General features: G+C 50.2%; 1 protein-coding gene across 1 annotated transcript in view; it reads left to right on the top strand.

The window, feature by feature from the left end:
- RPS6KA2 (ribosomal protein S6 kinase A2) overlaps positions 1–26,705 on the top strand; it is a 164,225-nt gene that overhangs the window by 88,486 nt on the left and 49,034 nt on the right. Inside the window, exons 3-8 of the mRNA XM_003792376.3 lie at positions 1,212–1,293; positions 15,436–15,516; positions 17,428–17,507; positions 19,039–19,145; positions 21,246–21,283; positions 22,577–22,719. Of these exons, the coding sequence (XP_003792424.1) occupies positions 1,212–1,293; positions 15,436–15,516; positions 17,428–17,507; positions 19,039–19,145; positions 21,246–21,283; positions 22,577–22,719 (531 nt within the window). The remainder of the gene's footprint in view (positions 1–1,211; positions 1,294–15,435; positions 15,517–17,427; positions 17,508–19,038; positions 19,146–21,245; positions 21,284–22,576; positions 22,720–26,705) is intronic.

The following is a 26,705-nucleotide window of genomic DNA, read 5'->3' on the forward strand; positions in this document are numbered from 1 at the left end:
CCCCACACCTGCAGAACGGTCCCATCTGCCCCCACACAGAGTTCACATCAAGCTAGAATGCCCCAGAGGGCACTTACGATGGCTGCTCTTGCTGGCTTTTTCAGACTTGGGGAGGGAGGCATCTGGGGAGGAGGAACTCAGCATCCCCCCTGGATCACACCAGAGGAGGCTCCAGTAGAGCTTAATTTGCTCATCTGTCTTTGTCTTTCAGGCAGATTTTTCATTTGTTGAAATACTTTTAGGAAAATTGAGTACTACAACGTCATTTTCATGGGAGATTTTTGTATATATTTTTTCCAATTGTATTATCTTTATTGCTTTGCTGTGAACACAGAATTATCCTCCGGGATATAAAGTAATTTTTTCTTTTTTATTAAATTGTAAACACATAGATCATGTATACATTAATGCACTTATGGGGTACAACGTGTGGATTTCATATAGAATTAGGAATGCTTATATCCCACTGGTTAATATATACCTCATCTCCTTTACTTAGTTATTGTGTTAAGACATTTATACTCTATACTTAACAGATCTGACATGTACCCTTGCAATATGCACCATAGAGGATACTCCAGGGTTGTTTTTTTTAAATTAATTTTGTTCAAAAATTACAATCATAATTTTAAACTCAGCCTCTCTCAATTATCTTTTCTTTTTGGCTTTCCCGTATGATACACATCAAAAAGTATTTGAGAAAGTACTGTCAAATAGCCACATGACTCTATTTATAAACTTAAGCTACTCACCACTAAAATGTGGGTGAAGAAAGTTCAAATAAAAGAAACTAGTTTACCTGGACGACCAGCTGGAGCCTGTCCTGGTGATTGGCAGCCTCTCTCCAGCGTCCCCGTGGATCCACCAAGGGACATTTAACATAAGTTACAGGGCCCCCCCTAAGATTTCTGAGTAGTGTTCATTTTTCTAAATAACTGGTTTTCAAAAAGAAGGAGTATTACTTCTGATATAAAATAGAAAGTCGATGATTCCAAAACAAATGATGGTTCTTCTTCAGACACGTAATGATGTCCAGGTGAGTTAGATGACGCCCTTCCTGGCAGCCTGGATGCTGAGGAGACGGCGGGGTTCCTGCAGTGTCTCTTTTACTGGGATTTTTCTGGACTACCTTGTCCATCTCCTTGGCGAGTCCAGTCTGGACGATGTGCTGGAAGCTGTGCCCTTGCAGATCTCTGCTTTCTCTTTCCAAGGTGTTCCTGGTGAGGAAGATCAAGGGGTCCGACGCCGGCCAGCTCTACGCCATGAAAGTCCTCAAGAAAGCAACGCTGAAAGGTGAGGCTCTCGGAGGGCCGGCCGCTTCCCAGACGCGAGCTCGCAGCCTCTCCTCAATTGAGGAAATAAAGTTCCGTTTAGTGTTCAGGATTCCTGAAGGTGTCTCTAGACGCACATTTCAGGCACTTTCCTCTCTGGCTGGTAATGAACTGTGTACGTTTCCCTGAATGTTGAGCTTGTCCCCGCGGGGCTGGCAGAGCTTCCAGAGCCCAGTCATGTTGCGTACAGGCCACTCTCCGTGTGTGTTTTGCTGTGCGGCACCATTTGAGAGACAGCGGCAGGGATGAGAGCAGCTCGTCAGCCTGAGTCTGAGCAGCCAGGAGGCACTGCTGTTTTAAGTAACCTGCAGGGCTGTGTTATTTCCCGGTGTCTTGGGGACTGGGGGGTGGGGAGCCAGCACCCGATTCTGTGCAGCTCCTCTGAGCTCTCATCCTGCAAGTCCAGGCTGAGTGCTAATAAGCCCAGGGCCAAAGTCGGGCATTGTCAGAATCTCCACTCCAGCCTGCAGTCGTTTAGCCAGTCCACACAGCTCCTGCTGGGTCTGTTCTGAGCACCTCCTGCTCACCACACCCAAGGCATGCGAGGTGGCTGAACGAATATACAGCACTGGGCAGAGGCCATGGACAGGTTTATCAGTCGCGCGAGCTCACCAGGGAGGAGGCTGCTACCTGCCACACAGGCTGTGCTCATGGCTTTGTGGTAATGAGAGGGTGAAGTGGTCCTGATCCTGCAGGAGATGCAGCTGGCTTATTGGAGCAGCTTTGTGGGCTGGCGGGAAACTGAAGCCCAGTGGGAAGGCAGGGGGGTGGAAACTTTCCCACTGGCCACAGGCACAGCTGGAGGAGCAGGGAGTGCATGGATAGGGTTCTGGGGCCTGAGAGGCTTGGAGATGACAAGGCAGCACCAAATTGGGGGGTCTTAGCAGCTGCCTACAGGGGGACTGTACAAAGAATGTCCCTCCCTGTCATCCGTTCATATGAACGTCCAGCATCAGCCAGGGACGCACAGCAGATCAGTGACTCCGGCTTCTTCTGGGTGATGGAAGTGTTAAGACTGACTGAGGTGATGGCTGCACGACTCTAAATATTCTGAAATCTTTGAACTGTACACTTTAAATGGGTGAACTGTGAGTTATATCTCAAGCCATTAATTTTTAAATGCACAGCTGCTAAATGGCATGTCATTGTCTAAAACACACCCTTTCACCCAAAGCAGTGAGATTTGTGATCTCCAGCACAGCAGGGGGGCTTCCTGTGGTGTGAGACAGAGGCTGGAAGCTAAGCCCTCTTCTTGCCCAGACCACCCTCGCCACGCCTCCCTTCCTCCCTCCCTACAGCAGACTTCCCCTCTCCAGGGCAGGAGGAGAGACCAGGAGCAGTTCCTTTTCTCCTTAAATCACAACTGTTCCTTCTTTCCCCTCAAATCTCATCTCTGCCTCCCCAGGCCCTGAAAGGAAAGGGAGGGAGAAGGGGTGAAGTCGGATGTCACGCTGGGTTCCAGGGGTGTTCGTTCATAGCTGAGGCTTGAGGAAAGGAAGGAGCCAGAAAATTTAACCATTGCTAAGCCCTAGACTCTGTCAGAGGGGACGGTGTCCTCTCAGCTCACGTGCAGAGCATGCTGGTCAGTGACCTCACTCTCCTTGACACTCTCTCCACCTTGTTTACAATCTAAGCCTGTGTCCTCGGGAAGCTGCTGCTGACCTGTGGTGACACTGTGCACCTGGGGCGACTGAGGGATTGTTGGACCCTGAGCACCTCTACACACCTGCGTGTTCGTGTGCACGTATTAGAGGCCCGGCTAGGCTGTGCCGAAATAGAGGCAGTGTCTGTGCCTGGGTCACAGGGGTTGGGGGCAGCTTTTGTTTATTTTTCTCTCTATATTCTGAATTCTGAGTTCTCTCTCTTTTTTAAGAATTTATTTTGGATTAATATGAGGTACATATAATTAGGCTACATTGTTTGCATTTGTAAGACAATGTCCCCATTGTAGCTGTGACCTTCACCTAGGAAGGGTGCCATCTGTCCAAGTTTTTAGCAAAAATAAGACATCTTAGTTTTTATACTATAAAGTTATTTTTTAAATATTCTGGAAAAATGTGTTTGAGCAATCAAATCATTTTTATGTGAAAATGCACCGTTGAAGCCTAGAAGAATAGAAAAAAATCCATTTCCTTGTTCTTCTTAAAAGCCAGCTTTAAAACCAAACATAACATTACATCTTACCTGTCTTAGCTTTCCACAATGACCTGTCACTGAAGAATAGAAGTTTTCCCACGGAAATTCAATTGGAATTTATTTTCTGAAGAGAGAATAGGAAGCTTTCCAAAGTGGTCCTTGTGTGTGGGGTCGCTGGTTCGCTGGACCGCCCACCCCAGCCCAGTGGTGTGGACAGGAGGCCTGGCCTGGCTCTGTACCACTAACTGCTCTCCCTCCGGATCAGGGCACCCAGCGGCTGGAGCCGTCATTTTCTTTCTCACTCAGGAAGGAAGAGAGCTGACTTCAGGTTTGATTTCTCTCCAACACCTGTGCACGCCACTCCGGAGCCCTTCAGACGCCCAGTAGTGTCTTCTGCACCCGCACAGCACTGATCTGAGAGTTAGTTAACAGTCCTAAAGAGGGGAAAGCGCACAGTGGGGCAGCCACGGGGTCGTCTTCACTCACCAACAGCGAAACCCAGAAAAGCACAGCCAGCATCCGAGGGAAAATGAGAGACTCTGAGTAGTGAAATTATTTTGAAAGGAAAAATTAAAACCTGCAGAAAAGATTTTAAAACTCCAGTTTGTGTCTCAAAAACGTGGGTGACTGTCGTGTGTGCAGAAGTGAAGACAGCTGTCAGTGGGATCCTACAAACTGGCGTGAAGGGTGATCGTGTCTGACAGCCTCGTCTTGTCTTCAGTGATTTTGGACTGTCAGGCACTGTCCCCTCATTTCTTTGAAGAGATGGTGGATCATTGCTCAGGGTGTCAGCGGCTCAGGTTGTGAGTGACGCCCCTCCAGGTTTCTCCTCCCACCTCACCGTGGGGCGCTACCTGCCTCGGAGGAGCTTAAGGATGCTTTAAAAATGTTCAACTTCTTTAAATTGACAAAGCTTCTTTACTGACAACTCAACATGAAGTTATTATAAGGAAAAATGCTATATAATGCTTTCCAAAAATGATGAATTCCAAAGGATGATGTCCCCCTCCTTATTTATCAAGGAGTTTGGTTTAAAAGAGTGCAAGAGCAGGGCAGCACCTGTGGCTCAGGAGTAGGGTGCCGGCCCCATATACCAAAGGTGGTGGGTTCAAACCCGGCCCTGGCCAAACTGCAACAAAAAAAAAACAGCCGGGTGTTGTGGCAGACACCTATAATCCCAGCTACTCGGGAGGCTGAGGCAAGAGAATCGCCTAAGCACAAGAGCTGGAGGTTGCTGTGAGCTGTGATGCCAAGGCACTACTGAGGGCAACAAAGTGAGACTCTGTCTCTACAAAAATAAAAATTAAAAAAAGAGTGCAAGAGCAGACATGAGACAAGCCTGGGGTTCTCAGCCTGGGTGACCACCAGCTGGAATCACTCGGGGCACATTCACGGGATGCTGGCACCTGGGGCCCTCCATAGATTCTGAGTTAGCTGGTCTGAACCCCAGAATCCCTATAAGCCTTCTCCCCCACTGGGTATCTCTGGGGTGACACCAACATGGGGGACCCCTGATGCCATGGTTGGCAGCACAAAATCTGGATCCTGGAGCCAAGGCCAGGTGGAACCCTGCCGCTGTGTCCTCTGGAGTGCCAGCCCTGGCCAGCGGTTCCCTACTGAGAATGGAGTAAGATCGATAGTGCCGAGCCTGTGGGTGAAGGACGGCTGGTCCCAGCAAGGTCCTGTGAATGTCAGCTGTGTCCGTTCACCTCTCATCCTTTCCCCTTGGAGATGGCTGGGCTGTGGAAAGGTGTTGGGACTTTCCTTATCGAGTTTCATTTAGGTTTGGTGGAGTTGGGAGTGGCGAGCAGTTTGAATGCTAATTGCTATCTGGTTAGAAAGAGTGCCACCTTGGTTCAGCTGTAGTCCCTCCAGGACAACATGGGGAACCTGTGATCACGCTGACCACTAAGGAGGGCCAGTGCCTAAGCAGAGACTGCAGGAGGGTCAGAGTTGCCATGCAGAGACCTCAGGAGGGTCGGGGTCACTGTTAGAGACCGTGACATCCCTCCTGTTTCAGTGGCATCTCTGCAACGGGGAGGAGCTCTCACAGGAATGCCGCTTGCACTGTGCAGTGATATTTTTCTGGCAGGACCTCCCCTGAGCTTTCATCCTAACTCATTTCCCTGCACATCGACTTTCTCAACACAAAGGTGACCAGCAGTCCCTTCATGGAAGGAAATAAGTCATGTCCTGTAAAAATATATAAATGTTATTCTGGCAAAATCTCTTTATTTAAGCAGATCAGGTGAGAGAGAGTCATGGGGGGTCTGGCGCTTCTCAGCAGCTGTGTGGTGAGTCAGGAGATGGACCCGACACTCCGTGAGGCTTTGTTTCTCCCACTCCTCCTCCTCTCTGTAAGAGGCAGAGCACTGATGCCATCACCGCAGTCACTGAGCTGGTGTGGTGACCGGAGCAGACATGTCCCGACACATTCGTATTGATCGCAGTCCCTTGAGATCATTCCGAGCCAGAGTTCCAGATCCAGTTGGTTCCAGGCCCCACGTGTTATTTTTAGCACCTCTTTGTTTGTTTTCCCCTCTAAGGCTGAAATGCTTCATTAAAAACACTGACTCACTCGGAAACTAAGCCTCAGTCAATCTGTTAGTTTGGACAGATTGTATTTCTGTGCTAATTCATTTATGTGTTTGATTCTCATTTGAATGACTTCACATTCTTGGGGAGAAAAATGTAGGCAAATTCCAAGCACAAGTTTTAATTGCCTCTTTGTAAGGGGAGAGCCCTGGGATTGTTATTATTGTTGTTACCATCTTTATTTTACAAAGTGCTGGAGTTACCGCAAATGGTACGTATCTGGAGGTAGTGAGGTTGGAGTCCTGTGCAGCAGGAGGCCAGCTGGCACCCCTGGCCACCCCGTCCTCACCTGGGCACCAGACTCCCAGCATCTTCCCAGCAGGAAGCTGCATCCTGGCTAATTCGGTTACTGTTCAAGGAATTTTTCTTCTCAATTTTTATCTAAGAGGAAAAGTAAAATGGAAATGATTCCCCCGTGAGCCATCTTTGCCCTGTGTTCTCCTGGGCTCTTTGTAAAGTTGAAATCCTCTCCCGCTTACCTGCACGCAGATGTCACCTGTGCCAAAGGCACCTGATTCATTACTGAGGTACCACCTGTGCGCTGGGGAGCCCTGCACACATTTGTTTTTACCAGAAGTGCATTTCTTGCATTACAGACATGAAAGATGTAGGAAATAGATATTTCTCATTATTTTTCACCTGTGCAATGTCTACTAAAGGATAATGGGCTTCAGATGTATCTGCAGGCAGCGTCTCTGGTAAGGAGTTAAGTGGACACGTCAGTCTCTATTAAATAATTCTGCACAGAGGAATAAGCAGACAGGCTTCAGAGAGGTGTACTTGTCATGGTGATGCAGGCGGGTAACTCTGTTATTACTGTTTCTTTTGTTCTTTTCTCTTTGTAGTAATTAACTCTAGAAAGTTGTGAGCCCTCAAACATTTGGCAACACAACGGCTCCTGAGAGCCCATTTTTTTTTTTTTTGCTACAAATGAAACCTTTGAAAGCTGAAAGACAGTGTGTGAAGATGGATTTTTATTTGGCATCTGGGCGATGCAGACTGCCTTGTTGTGGGCAAGGACTCTTAGAGCAGAGGCCACGTGGTGGGGAGGAACAGAGCTTAGCACAGGCCACGGTCACTGAAAGTCTCAGCTGAAGATGTGTACGTAGGTTCAGTCTTCAAAACCCCTGCATCTGTGCCACGTCAGCAGAGCCATCATCCTGACTCTGATTGTCATGCCTGTTTGTGACTGAGCTCGTCTGCTGATCACATCACCACTTCCTGACGTGCTCAGCAGCCCACAGGGCTGTGTGCAGAAGCCTGGGTGTCCGTAGCAGCAGGGCTGATGCTGCTTCACACGCCAGGTACCGTCCCCTCACCCTGTCCAGAGGTTTTCTAAGGTATACTTATATAGTGACTGACAGAATTGCATTTACCATCTTACCCTTAACCTACTTTTGGTATATCCACATATAATACAATACAAGGTAACAATATGACATCCTCTGGTGTGACACATGTCTCAGTCTGTTCAGGCTGATAGAACAGAATGTCATAGAACGAAGCAAAGACCAAGACTCTGCAGATACCTGTCTGGGACGGTCACATCCCAGTTCACAGAGGCCATGTGAACTTCCCATGGCAAAAAGGGCGAATGAGCTCTTTGGGTCTCTTCCTTAAGGCACTAATGCCGTTCATGACAGTGCCACTCTAATAACCTAATCACCTTCCAAAGGCCCTACCTCCTGAGACAGTCACACTGGGGACTGGGTTTTAACATATGAATTTGGGCAGACACAAATATTCAGTCTGTAGCATTCCGCCAGGATCCTCCAAGTTCATGTCCTTCTCGCATGGGAAATGCATTCATTCCATTGGAACAGACTCAACTTTGTTACCAAACTTGGGTCCCCTCGCCTTGCGTACAGAAAACACCAAACACTGATACGGGGGTTTGCATCCAGAGAAAGTAAGGCGCCCATCGCAGGCTCCAAGCACCAACGATGAGCAGCTGACACTTTAGGCCTGACCTGCCTGCCGCCTTACAAGCAAGAGCTTTTAAAGGCAAGTGTACGTTTCAGGAAAGCAAAAGTTAAGGGTGAAACCGTAAATGAATCCCTGGAGGTTATACATTCGTTTGGCCCACAAAGGAGGGATGTCTTGAAGCAGGGGCTTATCAGGCAAAGCAGAGACTGTTTGAGGAAGAACAGCTTCGTCTACAAACTGGGGTCCGCGGGAGGGAACGTTAAGGTTTGGCCTCTGGGTGTGACTCCATCCAGGCCCCTCTGGAAGAAATTTAAAATGAAGAGTGGAGGTCAGAGTTCAGTCCTCAGTGTCCCCTTACCTGAGGGCTGCGTGACAGCGGTTGGCCTTTTCCATCTGATAGGGCTCCAGGTTCCATGAGCATGAGCTAGGATGCTGCCTGATACCGACCTTATAGTTTCTACGACACCGGGAGACTCCACCTTGTGAGGCCACTGCTGACGTCATTACTGTTTCCTTGCATGTGTGTGTGTTCTTTGACCTCTCAAGCCTGTTCAGTGCCTGGAATTTCCTTTGAAAGACTCAAGATTTTTCCTTTATGTCCATGCTTGGGGTGCGGGGCTCTGGAAGGACTCTAGGAGGGGTCCCTGCTCCATCTCACCTTTATTCCAGCACTGAGTCAAAAGCCTAAAGTCCATCATGTCAGCATCAGATACCATGAAACGCAAGCCACGATTCACAGGACCACTCACAGCTCTAAACTGTGGGATCAAACAAGTGCTGTGCTTCCAAAGTGCAGTAGTGGAGAGTTATTTTGTTTACCATGGAGATAATCTAAAAATCAGATGACAAATTCAGGCATTGGTCTCCAATCTTGAAGAGACGTTTCCAGAAAGTGGCCCTTGTTTGGTATCGTCTATTGTATGTCCACTGGGGTAATCACACAAAATGTTTCATCCCATATATGTCTGGGAAGGAAACCATGCCCTTCGTGGTGAGGTGACCTGTAGGTGCATCCACATGCATCTTGGCTGCCGGGACAGTCACAGGGACACAAAAGGTGAAAAGCATGTGACTGTCCCCGCTGATGACAGGAGGCACCAAGCAAAGCAAACCTCAGAAACCACAGCTCCTGAGTCCCAAGCACCACAGGTCACCACAAGTGTGGGGGTGACTTGAAGAACAAAATTTTTCCTTTATCTCCAATTCTAGAATTAATTAGTGACTCTCAAGATAGCCCAGAATGTTTTTCTTCTTACATCTGCAGTAGCAAGTCTCAGTCACTTCTTGGCTTTCCTGTTAGATACCAGAAAGGGGCTCTGAAGTTGGCTGTGAAGTTCACACTAGTCTAGAACCGTGTGAAGAGACTGTAGCTGATGCAGCCTTCAGGCTGGTGTCAGAGACCCCTTAGCTTCCTCTCAGCTTTCTGTAAAGCTCACAGTGTCGGTAACTCGTGGCGGGATGAAGGAACCTTCTCACCAGGTTTTCCATTTTATGCATCTAGAACTTAGAAATCAAAACCCCTTGGGATTCTCAGCTGTCAGAGACTCGGCTTGAAAGTACTCAGTGCCAGAAAATGGCTCACTTGCTTGCAGCCTGTTTCTTGGTGGAAGAATCTCTATGTTGCTGCCAGTTAGGTGGCAGGGCCGTGGTTCCAGCCATTTCATTCTGTCCCTAGATGTGGGAGTGAATGACCACCACAGCACAGAGGGGCACCGGTGTGGTGGGAGGGTTGCTGCTCTGCCCCCCAGAGCCAGAATTCTCACAGTCCTGAACATATTCCCCAGTGGTGTTGGGGAGCCCATTTCATGTGGGTTGTTTCATTAACTCCTCAGAAACTCCTTGCTTGGTTTTCACACTGGCCGTAGCCATTAGAACAGCCATACTCAAACTACGGCCCACAGCCTGCCGAGGACATTTATCCATCCCACTGGGTGTTTTTGCCACCGCTGCCTGTCCTGTTTAGCAGCCAACTTGTCCCGGGGCCCACAGTCTGGGCCTCCAACTGTCTGAGGGTTGGTGAACTGGCCCCCTGTTTAAAAAGTTTGAGGACCCCTTCATTAGAACCTATGACCAGGGAACGGCAAGAAGTGGAGATATTTTTATAACATTTCTGTGAATAATTTTTCTTTTCCTCCCTTTTTTCCTTCTCTTCTGCTGCAGAGTTAGGATGGTAGATACAAGAGACCTTTCCAGGGGTCTCTGGTATTTCTTATCCAGGGAGAATTACCTTGTGTTGGGAGAGCTTCCTAATAACGTCAGAGATGCTGGCATGAAGATTTGCCGTTTAGAATGGCCTCGCTGGATCATAACTGCAGTTGTGATCATTTATTTTTTTATTATTTTTGGCCAGGGCTGGGTTTGAACTTGCCACCTCAGGCATACGGGGCCAGCGCCCTACTCCTTTGAGCCACAGGTGCTGCCCTAGTTGTGATCATTTTTATCTACATCAGAAACTGTTCTTTCTAGAATGAATGGATACAATGTTTCAATAAAAATGAGTATCAAACTTCTAAAAGTTATGGCACAGGGATCACACAGAGACATCAGCTTCTCTGGCTCTCACACGCCCATGGCTTCACATGCCGCCTTCCTGTTCCTCCTGGGAAAACAGTCTCTGATGAACTGGCTGTTGGCGTTCATCACAGTGACGCCCACCTGTGGTCTCCCATGGCTCTCACCTGGTAGACAGCTGTGGGATGCTGCTGTCACTGAATGGCCTTCTTTTATAATTCTTGATTTCTCCCTCTCATTGTTGCTTGGTTTTTCCATTGCTGACTACAGAGTAGGGCATCAGCCAAGTGCCTCAGCTCCTGCTGTGGGTCGGGGGCCTGCCTCTGTATTTCTGGAAAAGCTACAGACCATGTCTGCCCAGCCCTGTAAGTGCCTGGTGTGTGAATGTGCTGTCCGTGCAGGTCTGCAGGTTCCTCTCCTTCATCCCTAGGGCTCTGTCCTCCAGTCGTGCAGGCCAGGGGCAGGTGATGCAGCTCCCTCCTTCTAATCTCCATGCCTGAGATTACGTGGTCTCAGCTGTGCCTCTTCCACACCACACCTGTTCCTTTTGGGGACAATTAGTGGGACATCCCTCACCCCTCTCCCTCCACTGTGCTGTTGCATCCTGTACGTGTTGTCTCACATGCAGACCGAGCTGAGAAGGTCACTGTGTGAAAGTCCTTATTGCCTCCTGGCTTCCCAGGCCCTTGTGGCCCTGCTCACAAGCCTCACTCTACACATTAGCCCAGCTGCCTCCATTGGCAGTGACCAGAGCCACATCCGCAGGGTGTCCCTTGCCTACGTCCTCCTGACTCAGACTCAGAGGCTTCCAAGGCTGTTGTGGGTTTAGTTTCTGATCTATAGAAATCTCCCTGCCTGTCTCCAGTCCCCTCTGGGGGCCCTGGAGGCCCTCCTCACAGGGGCCTTCTTGTCGGACTTCTACTTCCCAGGCAGCTCCTGCAGCGTTGTGTCCCAGCACAGAGAAGGCTGAGATGGGGCACAGCAAGAGGAAAGGCTAGAGGCCCTGGAGGCTGCAGGGAGAGGAATGGAGTGGGGAAAGGAGGGGGCAGAGGAAAGGCTGGAGGCCCTGGAGGCCGCAGGGAGAGGAATGGAGTGGGGAAAGGAGGGGGCGGAGGAAAGGCTGGAGGCCCTGGAGGCCGCAGGGAGAGGAATGGAGTGGGGAAAGGAGGGGGCGGAGGAAGGGCTGGAGGCCCTGGAGGCAGCAGGGATGAGGGCTTCACCATCCGTTTGTCTTGATTATCGCAGAGATGACCAATCCCTGCCTTGCTCAGCCTTCCTTCTCCCCCAAATTCACAATCCAACGCCCTTTTTCCCAGCTCCTCTAATAGAGAAAATAACTACACTGACCACAATCCAGAACCCATATCACTAGGATATGAAGACAAATGGGGAACAGGAAAGGGTGTGTGACCCGCTTCTGCAGCTGCACACAGGTCTGAGGTGCTGCAACCAGAGAGTGGGAAAGAAACTTAAACTCAGGCATTGTTACTCCAAAGACAAAATCACAGCCAGGTATATGAAATCGTATTAAATAAGAATGCTCAGCTCCCTCAGAGCTGCTGAAGGCGGCGCCAGCTTTAATTATTGGGTAATAGTTTCCATTTATAACCCTGCTCACTATGTCCTTTCCAATCTAGGCCTATGTCTCTCTCCATCCTCCTGCGCATTTTGTCTTCTGTGCTGCATTTGGTGCCATCCACCGTGTCCCTCAAGGGGAAAGCTGGCCAGGCACAGCCAGCAGAGGGTGGCTCGCAGGGTCTGCTCTCTTCCTGTCACCAGCAGCCAGCTAACTTGGAGCAATGCTTTTTCCTGCAGTGAGTCTCAGCCTCCTCTGCTGTAAACTAGTGAAGTTGAATTCCATGCTCTGCAGGGCTTTCAAGCAGTGAAACTCTGATGCTGTTAGTGTGGGCAGAAGAAAAATCTCTAGCTGTCACCTTGGGCTTGAATGATGAGGAGTCACTGGCCCCCTTTGGTGCTCGAGTCAGAGGGGTGGTTAGAAACAGAGAGGATGTGGAGATGCTGGGGTGGAGGCCTTGGGACTCCCAGTTCTGCCCCCTGTGCTGCCACCGTGGTACCCCCGGCCGTCCATCTAGACCTTAAGGTTATCATGGGACCATTTCAAAGGCAAGGGTCTGGTGTTGGTTCAGGAGTGGACAGCAGTGGAAGACGAGGATCAGAGGAAACTTGTGTGTCTGAGGGCACAGAAGAGGCACCCCTCATGGGACACTGACATGGCACCATGCTCATGGTAAAGTAGAGGTTGCTGTGAGCTCTGATGCTGCAGCACTGTGCTGAGGGAGACATAGGGAGACTCTGTCTCAAAAAAAAAAGAATGTCCTCTCTGGATCATAACTGCAGTTGTGTTTGATAAAACAACATGGGTCTCCCAGCACAGGTATTGCAATAACTGACCACATGCAGGTCTCACCAGCACTACGAGGGGTGCACCTCGTCCCCATCCTGATCTCTCCAAAGCAGGGAACAGCCAACAGCAGGGGCAGGCCAGGGTGTGAGACTCGGCAGTCAGACCTGCAGTGGCCACCAACCACCAGGCCACACCGTCACCACCTTGCAGGGAGCACAGACCAAGACTGGTGCCAAAGACAGAGTGGCCTCCAGAGGGCCTGGATGTCTGGGTGTGACCATTAAAATGGGGAGGTGACAGAGGAAAGTGTGGGAGACTCTTGTTGGGACCCAGGAATGAGGAAGGACTTCATTTCTTTTAATTATGGTAAAATATCATAAATAACATGATATTTATTATTTTAACCATTTGTAAATGTGCAATTCGGCAACATAAATACATTCACAAGGTTGTCATCCCTGATGTTAGATCCGCAACCTTTTCATCATCCCAGACAGGAACTCAGAGCCTTTAAACCCTAACGACCCCCACACAACCCCCTGCTGCCACCGCTGCACTGTGGGATTTGCCTGTTCCAAGTGGAATAGCACAATTGCTATCATTTCACTTCGTGTGGCTTCCTCAGAGTTCATCCATGTTGTATTGTGTGTCAGACTTTCACTTTTTCTGAGGCTGAATATTCCCTTATGTGTAAACCAGTTTGCTTTTCTGTCCGTCCCTTGGTGACAGGTGGGGCTCCCCCCGCCGGGGCTGCCGTGAATGTGACACACGGATCTGCTTTGGTGTCTGCGTTCAGTTCTTTAGACTTATATCCTAGAAGCAGAATGTCTGGATGAAATGCCAATTGTCTGTTTAACTTTTTGAGGAACTGCCAAACTATTTTGTACAATGTTATGTTCCTACCAGCAGGGCGCTAGGGTTCCAGTTTCTCCACATCCTCACCAACACTGGTTATTTTCTGTGTTATTGTTACCATTATGAGTACTTTAGAAGAACATATCACAAGTTCAAAGTACAGCTGAATTTAGATACCTAGCCCGTAACGTGACACTGACCCTACTTGTCACAGTAGGAATTCTGGAGATGTTTTGTGCCGTCACTCACAAGGGGCTGTGGCAGTCACATGGATCCTGCCCTGAGTGCACCGATTTGCTTATTTATGGGATCCTCAGTTCTTATCCTCAAGTGGCGATCTTTTTCTCTTTGTTCATATATTTTTGCCACAAAACTAATTATATCTCTATTCCCAGGCAGCTAAACTTGGGACAATGTGAACATCAAAAACAATAATGTAATTGGTTATAACATATTACATGAAAAAAATCCCTAGTCTATAGTCATCCTCATGGAGAGAGAAGGAATCTTCCTCTTGATCTCCAGTCCCATCAGAAATGTGGAAATTAGCTGAGCTCAGTGGCTCACACCTATAATCCCAGCTGCTTAGGAGGCAGAGGCAGGAGGATCACTTCAGGCTGAGAGTTGAGGACCAGCCTGAGTAACATACCAAGACCTCACGTCTATACAAATAAAAATAAATATCCAGGCATGTTGGTCTGCACCTGTAGTCCCAGCTACTTGAGAGGCAGGAAGATTATTTGAGCCCTAGAGTTCAAGGCTGCAATGGGCTATAATTAGGCCACTGCACTGCAGCCTGGGCAGTAGAGTGAGACTCTCTCATAAAAAAAAAAAAAAAGGTGAAAATTGCTGTATTGTAACCCTGAATGCTTCATGCAAGGGCCACCCGTGGGCTGACACCACTGGACGAAGACTGGAAAGGGACTCACAGGCCGCTCATGCCAACATATTAGCCCCTGGGTTCCTTTTCACTTACAAAGGGACCTGCCGATCTTTAGAGCAGAGAAAGAATGACTTTTCCCCCTTACCCAGGCATCATAGAGAGGCTAGCACAGGTACAGGCAGCACCTGGTCACCAAGTGCTTAGCCTTGAATTTATAAAGCCTCCAGGCCTGACCTCAGCTTACAAGAAATATGAGAGTCAGAGAAACCAGGTGAGCAACCATCAGACAGACCCAGAATGTGGAACATTCTACGTGAAGACTGGCCTGGACTTAGCAAAAGGCCCACACAACAGTGCAGGGAGAAGAGGGTTGTGGAACTGTTCTTTTCCAGAAGCAAAACACAGAAATTTAATAACCACTATAAGAGAGACCCAAGACTGGATCCTAGGCTGGAAAAACCATAGGGGTGAATGACATGGGGGTTGCGTGTGAGATGACGTCATGGAATGGGTGTCAGCGTTCTCAGCTGTGGCAGTGGGGTCAATGTTATTTGAGAACGTGTCCTTAGGCTTAGGTGACACCTGCGAAGACTCCTAAGGGTAAAGTGTCATGGCATCCACCATTTATCTTTAATTTTTTTGGAGAGAGAGAGAGAAAGCAAATGTACATAATTCCTAAATCCAGGATCTTTATAATGCTTTTTGAAGTTTTGTGTATGTTTGAAATTTTTGTAATAAAAAGTTAGAGGGATCATTACATCTACTATTTTATATTCAGTGTTCTTCTGAGTGCCTGATCCTGCCTCCAAAGCCTTTGTCTTTTTGCTTTGCAGTCCGGGACCGAGTCCGATCAAAGATGGAGAGAGACATCTTGGCAGAAGTGAATCACCCTTTCATTGTAAAGCTTCATTATGGTAAATGGAATTTAAAATGACACTTTTGAGAGGACCTTGGGCAACATTCTCAAGAGCAAAGGATTTTTTTTTTTTAAATAACAGATCTGAAGGAAGAAATTCCTCCCTGTTTCATACAGACGCTGTCCTGTCCGGGGATGGTAAGGTATCTGTCTACCCTACCTCCCGGTCCTTGATCTCTTTTGTATTTATATTCTGTAAACCAGCAGCACACCCAGTTTTTATCTCAAAGACCTACACTTAACGAGCTGATCCTTTATTATTAAATTCTTATCATGGGTGATGTAGTAAAAAGGTTTCTTGCTCCAGATTGGGGTGAACCTGTGACATACTTCTGGTTATTTCAGAATAAAATGCTTGATAACACATATGTCTTACGTATACTGTGTTTCAAGCATGTTCAATGTCCTGGCTCATTGAACCCTTAAACTTCCATTGTTGTTTCCATTGATGAGGCTCAGATCAAATAATTTATCAGCAGGCCACACTTCTGCTTCCCACACAACTTCTCGTAGTTTGCTCTCTGCCTTTTTAGCCCCATAGAGGAGCAATAAGTAAAATCTTCAGATTAAAACCATTGTTGTGAGATTTGACTAAACCTGATGGGAGGGCAGGAAGGATAGGCTGGGGGAGCCTTCTAGCTCTTTCCTTGTTAATTTCTGATACTACTAAGAAAATAGTCTGTTTTGGAAATTAGGTGGCCTCTTCTTTCCAAAGTAGTAAGAGCTAACATGGAGTGTGCACCTGCAGAAGCCAGGTGTCCAGGCCACCCAGTCCAGGCGAGGCCCACTGTGTTGCAAGCTCCCCCACCACAGTGCGGGCGGGAGGCGACCTCCCTGCCACACTGCCATGCGCACTGCTGCTGACCTGCTGGTGCTGTTTAAGTCAGTTTCCACCATGTTTTCTGAAGCAATGAAGAACTGAGTGTCCTACAAAGAGTTTCATGCTAACCCTCTGCATTCCTTCCGGGGCTGACACAAGGTCTCCCACTGCCCATGAGGGCCTTGGGTGGAGCATCTAATCCACACTCAGCCTGCACAGTGCTGAGTGGGGGGCCTTCTAGCTAGAGGCGATGCGTGTCTAACCCCCAGCATCTCTAATGGTCCTAGCATTTACTTTTAGAAAATAGAACGGTTTTGAGGATTCAGGGATATCAGGACCCCTTCCAGCCATACTTTCTGCATCTATAAAATAGATTCCAGGTGATGGGTCAGCAATGACATTGAGCTGGCCATCCTAACAATAGTGCCAATGGTTGGTTTCTCTTGATCCTCATATGCTGGTTTGTCCTCCTCAACTGGGGTGCACCCTGGCTCTGTTGGAGACAAGAGCTGAGTGATGATGGCCTGTGGCCTGACACATAAAGAGCAAACCCAGTGTCCTCCACAGTGACCAGACCATGGACATGAGCCCCGTAGTTGTGACATATAGTAGCCAGCTGGCCAGTCACCACCACTGCCACAGAAATCAAATGGTAGGCTCCCTTGCACCCCGAGTTGTAAGAATGCAGTTCTGTAGGAAAAACAGGAGACAGTGCTCAGTGGCCAGCAGAGCTGTGGTCACTGAATGTGGGACAGCAAACTGGACTTTCTAAATAAGGCTCCATGGTATGCCAAGGCCAGTGTCAACAATGAGAACAAGTTTGAACATATAAATACTTTTCTCCCTGTGTGTCTTTTACTTCCTTGTGATTAAAAGGGAAAGCAGGGAAGAAAGAAAAGAAACAGATCTGAAGACTGGTAACAGCAGTGAGAGAGACCCCACTCCCCGGGGTCTCCGACATGACAGCTTCTCAGATTCACCAGGGTTATTTGAGCCACAGAGAACTGGGCTGTTGGGACTCTGAAGAGACCTGTGGGTGTGAACAAGGTTCCCCCCGCTGCTGAACCGTGACCTGTGTCTCCTCCACAGCCTTTCAGACGGAAGGAAAGCTCTACCTGATCCTGGACTTCCTGAGGGGAGGGGACCTCTTCACCAGACTCTCCAAGGAGGTAACACCCCCCAGTCCCCCGCAGAGGGGGTGTCTGTTTGGAAGCCAACAGGAAGAGAAATGGGAGAGGGCTGAGGGGAGACCAATGTGTGGCGTAGACATTTTAGAAAGGAAAGAAAATGAATTAAAATTGTGATACTCAAGTCACATTTGACTTCTGCAGTTACAAGAGACACAAGATAGCAAACACTATCAGTCTGTATTGACTACTACGATTTCAATACAGTTTTTGGCATTCTCTGCATTAACTAATTTAGAAAGGAAACACCCAACCAAGAAGGGCACTGGGTGACCATGGCAGAGGACAGGGACTTGGAGGGAGAAGTGAAGTTGGTGACACCTGTCATCACCATCTGGGGCTGTGGGCCCTGTGCGTCCCAGCCTCCGTGGGAGAACCCCTTTTGCGAGGTGGCTGTCGCACCTGTGGGAGGCTGACGTCATTCACTGTCCCCTCGCCCTTATCCCCACCTTGCTTCCCAGGCAGCCTTCTGACCACAGGTTCATCTGCCGCATATGTGCTTCTGAGAATTCGGTAGAAATGGATTTCTGGTGGTGGATGTAAAACATGGTTTCTGTTAACAATTTGGTTCCCGCTAAGGTGACTGCAGAAAACTGTGTGCTGAGGGGCGTGTAGAGAGTCTCTGTGAGACGGTCAGTGGCTGTGAGGGGCACAGAGAGTCTCTGTGAGACGGTCGGTGGCTGTGAGGGGCGCGCGGGGAGTCTCTGTGAGACGGTCGGTGGCTGTGAGGGGCGCGTGGAGAGTCTCTGTGAGACGGTCAGTGGCTCTGAGGTCTGTTGGGCACCATGGCCTCAGGCACACTCTAGCTGGAGCAAATGAACGTGCCTCCATCTCATGGACATTTAGGGGTTCCCAGCTTGGTCACCCCCGAGCCCTGGCTGTCCCATCCACATGGGAGCCAGCACGGGTCACCCACCCTAACACCCCCATGAGCCCTCCGCCAGCAGCCCGCAGCTGGGTGGAGCACCCACCCCTGACTCTGACCACCCTTGTGTGGTGTTTTCTAGAACTAATCCTCCCGTGGGCCCACCGCAGGGTCCCTATGCTAGTTTGCATAAAGTTTAGGTGAAGATATAAAATTGAAGAGAGAAAGGATGAGATTCAGGACCTGTTTCCAGTAACTCCTCATCGAGCCTTCCTAGTATCTTAGTTCTTTGTCCTAAAATGTCATGAGTTCACATCAGATGTGCCCGTATTCAACTACAAATTACAATGCCAGTCAGGTGACTTGGATGAGAAACGCCAGAGAGAGCAAGCTACGCGGTGCTCTGGCTCAGGGGCCCCTGAGTCCTCTTTGCAGTGAGGCTCTGTCTGCCTCCGCGGGTCTCAGCACCACAGAGGGGCCCATTTTTCCGTTATAGGAGCCGGAGAAGCTCTGCAGGAAGCCCCTGGCTTCTGCAGGTGCAGGTGTGTGAGTGCGCGTTGACTCCGTCCATGTCTGGGTCTCCCTGGAGGGTTCTTCAAAATACTTGGGCTACGACAGAGCTCACGGCTTGTTCTTCCCTCCACACAGGTGATGTTCACGGAGGAGGACGTCAAGTTCTACCTGGCCGAGCTGGCCCTGGCGCTGGACCATCTCCACGGGCTGGGGATCATCTATAGGGACCTGAAACCCGAGAAGTGAGTGAGCAGCCAGAGGCAGCAGCCCCGGCCCATGGCCTTGTGCTCTTTGTGGGCCCACCTTGGCAGCCCCTGCCCAGCAAGGGGCCAGGGCGGGTCTCATGCAGCATGTGCTGCAGAGGAACCCAAGTAGAGTGGCTCACGCCTCTTCCCGACCCGCACAGGTGCCGAGGCCGGTGTGGCTTTTGCCTATTTGCACAGACGTTCCTAGGCCAGTTATTAGCTGATCCTTAGCTGCCTGTGTAGCCAGGCTGGAGGATCCCAGTGCCTGCTTCCCACCTGCACAGAGCCAAGGAAAAGACAGACTTGCCCAGGGCCACTTTACTGGATGTGGCTGTCATTTATGGGGACCTCTAGGTTTGCCCAGACACCAGGTCACATTGTATTCACGTGGGATATAAAGTGTGTCACACATGCAGGTGACTCCAGGCTCTGACTCAGCTACTGGTCAGTGGAGTGTCACCGGCAGCACATGTGAGCACACTCGCACACATGGCTTGAGTGTCTGAAAATTGGAAATGTGAAATGCTCCAAAATCTAACACTTTTTGAACCCTGACGTGACACCATTAGTGGGAAATTCAACTCAAAAGTGCTTAAATGCAAACTTTGCTTAATGCACAAAATTATTAAAAATAGTTGCATAAAACTACCTTCAGGCTATGTGTATAAGGTATATGTGAAACATACATGAATTTTGTGTTCACACTTATGTCCCAAGATATTTCTCTCTCCATATGTGTGTGTGTATTATATATATATACCAAAATCTGAAATAGCTGAAACTCTTCTGGTCCCAAACATTTTGGGTAAGGGATACTCAGCCTATAATCATAAAAGGCTTTATCCTGAGAGGCTCCCAGAGAAAGCAGCATCTTATTAGCTGCAGCAGTCTCTTTCAGAGGCCAGGGGCATGAGGCTAGATTTCAAGCTCAAAGCACATTGGGGTGACCAGCCCAGGGGTGCTCTGAGCACTGGGTATCCCCTTTCATGTCTCCAATCTGGAGGTGATTATGGGAACCTGGTCTGTTCCTGGGTGCTTGCGAAGGTCATCTCAGAAGTTAGTCTCATGTCAGTTACCTCTACCTCAGCGAGCTCCTGCTGTGAGCGCCTGTGCTCAAGGTGCCTGGGATTCCAGCAGACATTGCTCGCTGGTTCCTGCGTGTTCATAGCTCACTCTGAGCATCCGTGAGGGGAGTGAGCAATGGTTCTCTCTTTAAAGGCCAAAGTGATCCTTACAGCTAAAAATAGTGACATTTAATGGGCGGGTTGAAGAACAAGATTTGTTGTCCAATTAGAATTACTGGGGAATAAATCTTGAAAGTTGCTTAATTCTGGGCAAAGATCAGCATAAGACAGGCAAAGATTAAACCCATTTGCCTCTTTAATTATAAATTGTCTTATTATATTCTATAAACTATTTTTTAACATTTTCATAAAACAGTAGGTTTTATTTTTAATCCATGGCAGATTTTTTAAAATTGTGAAATACACAGAACCTAAAATCTACCTTTTAGCCAGCCCCTCCCAAGTGCACCTCCATTCTCTGTGACGGAACACATTGCATCCCTGGTGGGACAGTGGGAACATCAATGGTGTAGGGAGCAGGATGGGCCTGGTGGTCCACAGGGGGTGTCCAGCCAGGTCCAGGACTTTCCATGAGAGGAATCTGCTGAGCCCCAAGAGCTCATTGAGGCTGAGGCCCAAGCTTGTGTCCAGGCTTGTGAGGCAGGGACTGGTCTTACGAGCTGGGCAGGTAAAGGATCTGAGAAGAGTAAGAGGGTCCGTGGATAAAGTGTCCTGGTTATGGAAACTTCCTTCCGAGAGGCTCTGAGTCTCCACAGCTCATGCAGAACAGTCTTAAGGGTTCCCAAACCTTGGGGACCCAAGAAGGTCTGAAAGTCTCGGCCCCTGGACATGAGAACATGTCCCTTCCCTGTCAAACATGGGGATTGGAACACTCTCCTGGCCCGGGAGAGGCTGTGAGGTGGGCACAGTGACTAAAGGCCTTCATTACCAACAGCAGGTGCCCTCTGAGCTCACGGCAGCTGTCAGCATGCTGGTCTCTTTCTAAAGCATCTCTTCTCTCCCTTTCTTCCAGCATCCTCCTGGATGAAGAGGGACATATTAAGATCACAGGTCTGTAAAGGACGGCAACCTCCCCGGGGACATCCTCTCAGCCTGGGTCCCCCTCAAAGCCAAAGCCCTCCTATCGTACCCCCATTGCCAGATGCCTGACTCTGATCAGTGCCTTTTCCATCTGTGTCCTTGGGACGTCTAGAACTGCTCACTCGGCCCTGGGGAGGGGGGAGGTCCTTTCCTGAGCTCCTGCACCATCACTGGATGTTTGCTTCAAGACTGAGATGTCCTACACTGACCAAGGGGCAGATACCCGGAGTCTTGCTCAAATATGAGCACGTCCTGTGCTGTGGTCCCAGTCACTGAATCTCCTGAATGGTGTTGGTGACTGCCTGACCGGTCCCCTGCCTACAGCTGAAAACCCGGCAGCCACCAGCAAATTCAGTCAAATGGAAAACACTCCCTCTGGTCACACAACACCCCACTTGTAATAGTGCCCTGTTGCATCATCCATAACCAAATGCCAGACACTTACTGGCTTAGAGCAACATAATTTATCATTTTATAGGTCTGGAGGCCACAAACCCAGAATAAATCTCACGGGGCTAAAGCTACAGTATGACCAGGGCTGTGTCACCTTCTGGGGCCTCCGGGGAGGACCCTTTCCTGGCTTTTCCAGCTTTTAGAAATAGCCACATGCCTGAGCTAGGGCCCCTTCCCATGTCGTGGGGGCTGGCAGGCGGTGTCTTCCAACCCCACACTCCACCAGCTCCCTCCTCTCTCCTCCACAGAAACACCTGTGATGAGGTCTGACCCATGGGAAATCCAGCAGAATCCCCCCTCAGTTGCATCGGAAGTCCCTTTTGCTATGTGACCCAGTCACATCTCTGGGCACAGCTGTTCCACCCACTAGCCAGGCCCACCCTGCTCCACACTCAGCACACAGCACCGGGGCCACCTGTGTCTCAGGCTTGTGCTCTTCCCAGCACTGGGGCCACTTCCCTAAGAAACCCTTCCTCTCTCTGGGCACCTGGTAAACACCCCAGGCCCCTCTGCCACCACCCTTCCGGCCCTGGCTTTCCCCCCCGCAGGTTTTTCTGGCTCTGTTGGCTGCCTCACACCTTCCTATAGCCTTCAGTCCACACTTCTGTCTGGTTGCAGGAGCCGGGATAGTTGCCCAGAGACACAATGTCTTGATGTGGTTGCATGGCACTCCTGAATTGGCAGGTTCCTGAGAGACCTCACGGAGCCCGCCTCGCCAGGCTTGCCCTGAGGGGCTCTGCTGGGACCTGTGTGGGGATGTCCTGATCCCCAGCAGAGCTGAGGAAGTGCTTCTGCTTTGTTTGCACTTAGATTTCGGCCTGAGTAAGGAGGCCATTGACCACGACAAGAGGGCCTATTCCTTCTGCGGGACCATCGAGTACATGGCACCCGAGGTGGTGAACCGGCGGGGGCACACTCAGAGCGCTGACTGGTGGTCCTTCGGCGTGCTCATGGTGAGGCATTCCCGGGGTGTCGGTGCAGTGGCAGCTGTGCCCCATGGGGTCTTCCCACGCCCTGGTCAGCTACCAGACCCTGGGATAAGAGGAAGAAGCCTGCAATCCTACCCCCTAAGTGTGATGCAGGAAGGGGGCTGGGACCCCAGGCCCTAGTTCCCTGTCCCCACCCCAGATTCTACCAGGGGAAAGTACATGTAGATTAACAGGCAAACCCTCTGTGTCCTGTACCTCCTGTGGGTTTAGTGTCTGAGCTTTAAGCGATATAGTGATTGCATTTTTTTTTTGAGACAGAGTCTCACTATGTTGCCCTCAATAGATTGCCATGGTGTCACAGCACACAGCAACCTCAAACTCTTGGGCTTAAGTGATTCCCTTGCCTCAGCCTCCCAAGTAGCTGGGACTAAAGGCATCTGCCACAAGGCCTGGCTATTTTGTTGTTATTGTAGTTGTCATTATTGTTTAGCAGGCCAGCACTGGGTACAAACCTGCCAGCCCTGTTATATGGGACTGGCACCCTAGCCACTGAGCTACTAACACTGAGCCTTAAAAATACTTGTTTTTAATTTCAAACACAAATCCTTGCACTTAGTTATAAAAATTAGCATGGACCAAAATATACATGGAGTTGAATATTTTTACATCTAAGTCTGGGCCCCTGAAATGTCTTTATATCACGTTGGCACAGACACTAGGTGGGGTGTCCTGTGGTCACAGTAGAGATGGAGCTGGTCCCGTTTCCCAGCCCAGGTGACCCTCCCTCCAGGCAGGGTGCCAGCAGCTGTGTGGGCTGGTCTTCTGACGCTCTGGGTCTGCATGAAGGGCATTTCAGGGCTACTGCAACCCACGCCCCTCACAGAGGAGGGCCCTGACTGAGAGCACTGCAGTGAATGAGACAGAGGCTGCTTAGTTAGCTCTGGGCATTGCTGTGGGCACCTGGACTCGTCCCACAGAGCTCAGGCCTCCCCTGTGACCATACCACACACCCTAGCCCTTGCAGAGAGCCCCAGGGTGGAGTCCTGCGGTCCTTGGTTGATATGTAGGCCTCACTGGGGCATTTATCCCTCTGGTCATTGTACCAGCTGAGACATTCTGGTCCTTGGCCCAGGGGCTGGAAACAGTGGTGAGTCTGCGTGCCAGCACACACTGCTGGCCTCTTCGGGGCAGACAGAGGTCATGGCTGCTCAGAGACAGGTCACACCCTAAAGTGAACGCTGGTCCCCAATCAGCGATGCCCCTCCCGTTAGCAGGTGCTCCTGCCAATCTCAGCGTCAGTGCCCTTCCCAGCACCACCTGCTGGGGAAGCCCCACCCTAATAAAGTCACATGCAAAGTCCTTCAGTTAAGTTAAGATACACTGTGTGCTTGAAAGGATGTCTGTACAGGAACACAGAGTGCACAGACGGCAGCTAAGATGCTGATTATTTATTTGTCGTGTTTATGATGGCCCTTAATGGTGGCAGCTAAAAGCAGTTCGTCCATTCCATGCTGATGACCACCCAGCTGGGCCCCAACAGCTGTCTCTGAGACCTGCCCTGTGTCCCCCTTCTGGCTGATAGGCTCTTCCTTAGTGAGGCCCCGACAGCCGTCTCTGAGACCTGCCCTGTGCCCACTTTCTGGCTGATAGGCTCTTCCTTAGTGAGGCATTTGGTTTGGCCACATCCTCTTCTGGTGACTTCAGCTTATCTGGCTCTGCTCCCTTCCAGATCCTGTGACTGCCGTGACCCTGAGGGGTGTTTAGCCGGGGAAACCACACTTCACTGAGCCTCCACCCCACCCCACCCCACACAGGTGTAGCTGCCCCTGTGATGCTGGGCTGTGGTCCAGGGGAGCAGTCTGCAGCACTAGGACAGATTGCAGTCCCTACACACGCCCTCCTGAGAGCCAGACTCCCTGTAGAGCAGGGCTAGCTGTGCTGCAATCCGGCTCCCTGCAGGGACGCCAGGCTTCCTCCCACCTCTGGGGCCAGTGCCACCCCTGGGTGATCTCCAGCCCTTTAAGAAGATGCAGGAGCCAGTGGCTCCAGGTCCTGAGTGCTCCATGTGCAGTTGCAGACAAGCCTTTGAGAACAAAGTTGTGAGAAGCTGCCACTCCACTGTCAGCATGGTGACAAAGAGGAGAGGCCAGCCTGGGTGGGAGTGGAGAGAAAGCCACAGACACGTCAGACCCTACTTGACTTCGTCTCCTGAGGTTCAGGAGAACAAGGGGTGGGTGTTTGATATGCTTCCTTTTCTTGTGTTAAGACAACAGACCGTAACATCTATTCCATAATATAAGACATATCTTTAAAATTGTTCTGGTCCAAGTCATTGAAAATTAAAGAAATAAAAGGAGAAACTGAAAAGGGAAAAAAAGGAGAATCGCAAAGATGAGTAAAAGGAAAGATTCAAAGATGGCCAGCAGGAGAACAGGAATGGAGGAAGCTTCCTGTCCCCAGCTAGTCCCCCACCCAGTCGCTCAGGTCCCCTGTCCTCAGCCAGTCCCCCACCCAGTCACTGAGGTCCCCGTCCCCAGCTAGTCCCCCACCCGTCGCTTAGGTCCCCTGTCTTCAACTAGTCCCCCACCTGTCGCTCAGGTCCCCTGTCCTCAGCCAGTCCCCCACCCAGTCACTGAGGTCCCCTGTCCCCAGCTAGTCCCACACCCAGTCGCTCAGGCCCCCTATCCCCAGACAGTCCCCCCACCCATTCACTCAGGTCCCCTGCCCACCTTGTCCCTGGCACTGAGAAGTGTCACTTCTGGAGCCCTTTCCTGGTTCTCCCAGGGCAGTTGGTGGCTCTGTCTTTGATACCTTTGTGGCACTGTTGACTCATTGCTGTTGTGACACCAACCATCGTCCACTGTGAGCATCTGTCTCTACCAGTGTCTCCCTGGCACACAGAGTCCCTGAAGCACCACATCACCCTCTCCCAAGACCCCATAGCACAGACAGCAGCACTGTGCCCATCCAGGCCTGTGCCCAAGGGACCAGTGTGGGCAGGAAGACCCTGGCATGAGCACACAGAGGCTCCTGACTAGCACCCTGCCAGGCTCCAACCAGAATGTGACTTTGATGGGTGGCCCTCTCTCTGCAGGAGGCCCTGCTGCAGTTCTGGCCAGTGTTGCTGACACACCCCTGTGGCCCTCCCACCTGTGTCACTGGGCACAGGACACTTCTTACTAGATTGCTCACTTGTTTCTGGAACTGCCTGGTCCCTTCAGTGGAAAGGACGCTGCACTCTGTCTCAGGATGGTGGGGAGAGCTGGGAAGTCGGCCACACCTGCCCCAGGGCTGCTGTGCCACCTGCAGCATGAAGCAGGGTGGCCATGGTGACCACAATAAGTCTGCAGGACACTCACATAGTGATGGGAACCTGAAGGCCTCTGAGTAGGGCAGGAAGGGCTACCATTTTCTGGTACAGAAATGAAAAGTGTACGTGGAAAAGTAAATATCCAAGTGCCTGAGGGACAGGTTTAAGATCACGTAATTGTTCTGGAAACACATTCTTGAGTAGCCCTCTGTCAGAGCCTTCTGGCCCCTGCCTGAGCCCAGCTCTCAGCAGGTGTCCTGACGATGGTGTCCTGGTGCTGTCAGCAGTTCTGTAATTCATTTCTGAATTATTTGCCATTAGGAGACAGGCTTTGTTGTGTTCACTGCGGGGCCAAGGTCAGTTTGAAGCTTATGGAGCTGCAGGTTCCCCACTGGCTCTGTCAGATGTTGAGCCTTGGGAGACAGCATGGGGGGTGAGGCACACGGTTGTGCACCCCAAGTTAGGAACGTGCCTGGATGTCTTCCTGGAAGAGAGGAGTCCCAGGCCTGGTCATCCCCAAGTGCCCTCCACAGACTGCAAAGAAACAAAGATGCCCAAGCTGAGAGGTCGCCATCTGTAAGTAAAACTGGACATCTGACAAGAAGAACTTGGACCTGGAAAAGAAGCTGAAGAAGGAGGAGAAGTCTCATTCATGATCACCTGTGGAGACAGGGACTGGGTGAATTGACACGGAGAAGGA

This window comes from Otolemur garnettii, unplaced genomic scaffold, assembly GCF_000181295.1.
Source record: "Otolemur garnettii isolate 467f Iridium unplaced genomic scaffold, OtoGar3 scaffold00056, whole genome shotgun sequence".
In the NCBI taxonomy this organism is placed as follows: Eukaryota; Metazoa; Chordata; class Mammalia; order Primates; family Galagidae; genus Otolemur; species Otolemur garnettii.